Source organism: Triticum urartu, chromosome 4A (genome assembly GCF_056163025.1).
Source record: "Triticum urartu cultivar PI428250 chromosome 4A, HENAU_Tu73, whole genome shotgun sequence".
Taxonomy (NCBI): domain Eukaryota; kingdom Viridiplantae; phylum Streptophyta; class Magnoliopsida; order Poales; family Poaceae; genus Triticum; species Triticum urartu.
In genome coordinates this window covers 448,247,088-448,253,448 of record NC_141876.1, presented here as the reverse complement: position 1 = coordinate 448,253,448, position 6,361 = coordinate 448,247,088, and the positions used below count along the sequence as shown (strand labels likewise).

At 41.3% G+C, this 6,361-nt stretch overlaps 1 protein-coding gene across 3 annotated transcripts; it reads right to left on the bottom strand.

Annotated features, from left to right (window-relative positions):
• Positions 1–868: 868 nt before the first annotated feature.
• On the bottom strand, positions 869–3,876 carry LOC125552059 (uncharacterized). 3 transcript variants are annotated; one of them, XM_087518561.1, is made up of 5 exons: positions 3,441–3,876; positions 3,265–3,385; positions 2,623–2,722; positions 1,865–1,914; positions 869–1,149 (listed from the first exon to the last, which is right to left on the bottom strand). In XM_087518561.1, exons 2-5 carry the CDS (start codon positions 3,379–3,381, stop codon positions 1,135–1,137), a joined length of 282 nt encoding a protein of 93 aa, XP_087374687.1. In that variant the 5' UTR covers positions 3,382–3,385; positions 3,441–3,876; the 3' UTR covers positions 869–1,134. The 3 variants fall into 3 exon arrangements, with proteins under 3 accessions (XP_087374687.1, XP_087374686.1, XP_087374688.1); XM_087518560.1 differs by having other exon boundaries at positions 3,265–3,875; XM_087518562.1 differs by lacking the exon at positions 2,623–2,722 and having other exon boundaries at positions 3,265–3,381; positions 3,441–3,874.
• Positions 3,877–6,361: the final 2,485 nt, after the last annotated feature.

Sequence of the window (6,361 nt, the reverse complement as noted above, 5' to 3'; positions counted from 1 at the left end):
ATAAGCTTAAACCCTAGTTTATGCGTTGCTTCGTAAGGGGCTGATTTGGATCCATATGCATCACGCTATGGTTAGGTTTACCTTAATACTTCTGTTGTAGTTGCGGATGCTTGCAATGGGGGTTAATCATAAGTGGGATGCTTGTCCAAGTAAGGACAACACCCAAGTACCGGTCCACCCACATATCAAATTATCAAAGAACCAAATGCGAATCATATGAGCGTGATGAAAACTAGCTTGACGATAATTCCCATGTGTCCTCGGAAGCGCTTTCCTTCATATAAGAGTTTGTCCAGGCTTGTACTTTGCTATAAAAAGGATTGGGCCATCTTGTTGCACCTTATTTACTTTTATCACTTGCTACTCGTTACAAATTACATTATCACAAAACTATCTGTTACTGATAATTTCAGTGCTTGCAGAGAATACCTTACTAAAAATTGCTTATCATTTCCTTCTGCTTCTCGTTGGGTTCGACACTCTTACTTATCAAAAGAACTACGATAGATACCCTACACTTGTGGGTCATCAACTACCACTACTAAGAAAAAGGCTACTAGCAGCGCGGGTAAAATGGCTACTAGCAGCACGGGTACCCGCGCTACTAGTATCACGCTACAGCTAATAGTTAGTAGCAGTGCGGGTGAAACCCACGCTACTACTAACATTTTAGTAGTAGTAGTAATGAAATAGTAGTAGCGCCTCAGGTTTTTTCCCACGCTACTACTAAAAAGTTAGTAGTAGCGTGAATGCAAACCCACGCTACTACTAACGAAGTAGTAGTAAGGCGTTTGGTGTTTTCCCACACTACTACTAACTAATTAGGAATTAAAAAATAAAATCCATCAATTCCATTTTATGCATACAATTCTAACAACTAAAACAAGCCCAGATTTGTAATAAACCAGCAGCATTACACATCATTCCAAATCAAAGATTTATAAACCAGGAGCATTAGAGCATATCCATAGATCTACACTTATTGCCTAGTCACCTATTCCCAGCTAGTGCAAACACAGTTGAAAGCAAACAAAAATGCATAAAAACACCAAACAGTGGCATTCTATCCCTCCAAATGATTTGCTCCCTCTCCATCCTTGCAATCATCTTCTCCCTTATGTGCTTCTCCCATTTCTAAACCCAAGATTTCTGTAAAGAGCAAAGAACAAATAAAATTAAATTTCAGCAGACATATATTTCCTTGCATGTTGTGATGTACAGTAGCTACGGGAATAAATATATGAAAACAAAAAAGTGAGTGATTTCTATTAACAAGAGATCGCCTATGTAATAGCTACAAACAAATGAAATTAATGTCTAGATAATATATATTGCCAACCAAGCCTAGATGAACTATATATTGCCAGGTAATAGGACATATCTAATTTTCACACTAATTGCCTTCAGTTTTCTTCAAAACTAAATATACTTAAACTTAGATCATTTCATATAGATGTTCAAAGGATAATACGGCTAAAAGAATCCAATTTCTTTGTTTTTTTGAAGTAGTTTAAAAGGAAAGCATTAACACATAATAGAAATGATTATCTGCCATAGGGTGATGCTGGACAGCTAAAAAGCTCACAACCCTGGAAAGAAGAACGGCGCGATAAAGGCGCGCGTTCCCTTCTAGTGACTACCATTTCTCCCCTGCTGGTTTCCTTAAAAAAATCTTCTACGGCTTCATAACAACCACCAGGCAGTAAAATTGCCCTATGGAGAATAAGTAGGAAAACATCGTGATCCCTTAAGGAGAACTTCCCATATCGTTCATGTTCAACAACTAATTCTATGTGTTTCATTGGTAGTCAAATATTGTATTATATTTTTATTCTATCTGTATATACCAGGATAGCAGGGTTACCTTTGCTTCCTTAACAGGAATGTGCAAGGAAAGAAGTGAAGATGCTGCGTCTGCATTCAGTAAATGAGATAAAAGTTGAGACTCTTGATAGCCAATATCCATTCTTACTTGTAATATTACAGATACAGAACTGACAAATGATCTTCATATTAAGCAGATACCACTTTCTAAGGTGCAAACATCTAAGGAAACTTAGTTGGTGCTAATCATGGAAGCGATCAACAACTGTTTATCTTCCTACATCAATTTCGATAGTTAACAGTAAGCAAAGATAGCATTATAATCCCAGCCAACTACGTATATAACTAGAAAAAAAATGATGAAAACAAGAAGACTGTCCAACCAATTGACTACAATTATTGAGGAGCTGCATGGAGAGTGCTAGTATTAAAATCTGGCTTGCAATCTAGGCTCGATCAAAACTGAAACTGAAATCGGCCTTGCAATCTAGGCTCCTCCACCTTTCACAGCGGTGGAGCAAACTGAAACTGAAATCGGCCTTGCAATCTACTACAAACCCTCTACAAAATTCGTATTGAAACTTTTTTTTAAAACAGCCTCTACAAGGCCGTAAACTGGCATATGAAAACAATGCGCTCAGGATACTAACTTTCGGGACAGCAAACTAAAACGATGGCTGCTCTCAAACCATACATCCAAACGACGCAAATAAATACTCTACGGAAAGCTTGGAACTTCCTTTACAAATTTCATATAGAGGCAACTCGAAATTCTGAGAATAACTAACTCGTTTTCACCTAGAAGTTGGCTGTCCAGATTTGACAGTGCAGTTTTTAACTGAACCAGATTCATCCCAACTGGACAGTGGTCCAAGACATCCTTGCCAGCCCCACCCATCTGGGGTTGGTGATGAGAACAACACTTTTAGATGATAGCAAGCAAGCAGAACGAACTGAAAAATTATTTTGGAGGCTAGAACAAAGCACTAGAAAGCAGGCAAGGCGACGATGGGCCTGAGATCAAGGAGTAAGAAGCTTATTTTGTTCGTGGCACCAAAGCTAGCAGCCCTGCAACAACAGATCTGAACAGAGGCAAAAGCAAACAAAGTTGTGCATGCGTGCATGAATGCAGCAGGGAACAAACAAGGCCTGCCAAATGAAAAAGAGAACCAGCTCATAATTATTATTTTTCTATCATGTGTGTAAGTAATTCAACAGTTTCACCAATAATTTCTCTGCCATCCTGTTTTATCTCATCCAGGCATGATTATGCATAGGCGTGAAGTGTTATTTGGGGATTGATTGATCCCGTCCTGGATGGTAGACACATTATTGCATAGAAGATCAAGACATGGGCACATACAGATTGATTTTTGTTTGCCAGGCGCACATACAGATTGATTTTTGCAGTATCAAGAGAAGGAGAGAGAGAGGATGGACCTTGACTTGCTCCATGACGTCGTCGGTGCTAGCTAGGGTTGCAGCAGTAGCAGAAGCACAGCGGCGTCCAGAGATGATGCCGGCATCCCAATCTTCCTTTTCTCCCCTGCCGCACATCTGTCTACAAGAGAAGCCCAGATCAGATGCGATTAGAGAGAGAGAGAGAGAGGTGATACCTTGACTGAGCTGCTCGTCATGGGTCGGAGATGTCGGCAGCGGCGGGGTCGGAGCTCGATGGCATGGATGGCGGCGTCCCGGGAGAGAGCGCGGGGAGGAAGCCCCCTCATTCCTCGTCACCCTTGGCGTGGATTTGGAGAAGGAGCCTCGCGTCCTGGATCGACGGCGGCGCAGATCCAGATGCCCCGCCGTGGGCATGACCAGTCCCGATCTGACGGCGCCTGCCTGCTCGATCTAGTCTAGGGGCATATAGATGGATAGAAGGTGGGGGAAGGTGGAGGGGATGAGGGCGGAGGGCGCCGGCCGGTGGGATTGCCGGGCGGATGAGTGCGGCGGCAGTTGTGGATGAGATGAGAGAGAGAGAGAGAGAGAGTTTGGTGGGGTGGGGGTCGATCGGGGTCGGTGTGCCGGTGTGGTGTGGGGTGTGTCCACTCAGGCTCCTTTGATTCAAAGGAATTCTATAGGATTTCTGGATATTGAAGTTCTTAAGAATTTTTCCTATGTTGGTCCTTTGATTCATAGGATTGCATTTCATAGGATTTTTTTCTGTGGAATTTTTTGTTCTACATTTTATAGGAAATCTAACATCCACCCCAACCTCTTTTTACAATTCCTTTGCTTTTCCTGTGCCATCAAACACTTCATGCTAATCCTGTAGGATTCATTTGTGCATGTCATTCCAACCCTATACTTTTCCTATTCCTACATTTTGAAAATCCTATGAATCAAAGGGGGCCTCAGTAGAAGCGTGGGGTATCTCACCTCGCTATAGCTAATCGCTTAGCAGTAGGAGCGCGCTACTGCTAAATCTAGGGTGGCGGGTATTGTCTGTCGATTTTAGTGGCGGCGTGGTTCCACTGGGCTGCGCTACTGCTAACTGTGTAGCAGTAGCGCTTGTTTTGTTGTCGCGCTGCTGATAATTAGCACTAGTGCCTCTTTTTGTACCGCGCTGCTACTAAGATTCTGTGTATAAGGTTTTCCCTAGTAGTGTACTAGTACATACACTAGTACAGCGAGCTCCTAAACGAACGGTTTTTAACCCCTTTCCGCGAAGGCATTTGGAACCGTCGCCAAGTGAGTGTGGGCGATAGGGGGTTCTTCCCACACGACCCAGAAACCGTCGGGGATATGCCCTCCTGGCACGCACATTCGGCAAAATGAGCTCATGTGCGACCAGCGATCGCTCAAATATGGAAATACATACAGTAGAGCTAAAAAATACAATTATACGGCGAAATTGTTTCCGGTCGCAAGTACATCCCACACAGTCAATCCCCGCTAAACGTTTCCGTTCGTATATACATCCCACGCAGTCGCTCCGAGGAAAACGTTTCCGTTCACAGGTACATCACACACAATTTTTCCCGTTAAATCGCTTGCGTTATTGAATATATCACACACAGTTTGTGGAAGAAACTGTGTCGCAAAGACTGTCCATCACACACAGTTTTCATGTGGTAAACCTTTGCGCAAGGTGGCCTAACGCAAACAGTTTTCAAGAGAAAGTCATGTGTGATTGTTCATTGATCCAACACGGTTTATTCCTAGAAACTGTGTGCGTTGCCTGAGGTCATCGCCCATGGTATTTTTTCAACAACCCTTTGCAATAGCAAAATCCAATTAGCAGGCTAATTATCTGATTATTCATAATCCATTTATTAATCTAATTGACAGTTCATATTAATCACACAATATATTTCATTTGCATAATTTAAATACATCAGAGTACAACATCATATAGCTTCAGCACTCAGCTACCCCATTACACAACTACACCAGGACTAAGTTTCACATGCAACATCTATAACCTTTCCAAATTAGCATCATAGACAGTACATAGACAGATGTATCTCATCTGGAAAACTGCTAAAGCAGAAGGCGAATATTGAGCCTTCATTGATGTTGAAGGTCTTTGTAACTTTACGCCAGTGCCTGTGGATGATTGATCGTCCATCTTTCGTCCTCTTTAGGAACACTTCAATATTGAACCGTGTGTGTTGTATGAATACCTTCCTCGCCTCCTGACCATACAGGTGGTTTTAGAGGTAATCATCAGTGAATTGCTTTGGAAAGGCCTGAAAACAACGATGTGCATAAATATCTTCTCTATATTGAAAATGGGCAGAAGGAATAAAAAAGGCAAGGTATAATAGTTAGTACCATCCTGTAGTGAAATGATGTGTTCTTCATTGTGCAGACAAAGATCTTGTTATTTTTTGTCGCTAATTTCTTTATCCTAACAATCTTTCTGAGTTTCTTGACTTGACTGATATTCATGGACAATTCATTTCCCCATATGCAAAAGGGTCGAACAGTGGGTCAAAACCTCTGACAGCAGGACCTACATGTGCAAGACCAAATTGTTAAAAACCTAAATATTAGAATGGTTCCTACAATTGCACAATAATGTGCTATTAGACAATGGACCATGCACGTGCTAACCTCGATTGTAGACCTCAATGCTTCCCATTGTTTTCCTGCAACACATATAAGGTAGTTAGTCATCGGGTTAAGTAAGGGTTCACATGTTATCAGTAAAATATGTTGATGAAAAATAATCACATTGCAGATTCATCAGATTAATTGAAGCCACACGGAAAACCCATTTATCCAAACCAAGCATGATTAAGAACTAGGAAATATAGCACTTGTATATGTTTATCATGTATTAAGTGCAGCCAAATTCGATTTATTCCTCACATGCATAATAATACAAAATTCTACCCACGACAATTGGACATCGCATTGCAGAATTGAACTAAGCAGTTAACTAAACACCACAACAAATGAACCAAACATTAACTGAGCACCACATTGCACAATATAACATACTCCTAGTAGAAGATCAGACAGTTAACCAAACAGTTAACTAGAGACAATTGTAGCAATTGTATTTGTTTCTCATGTATTTACTACAGCC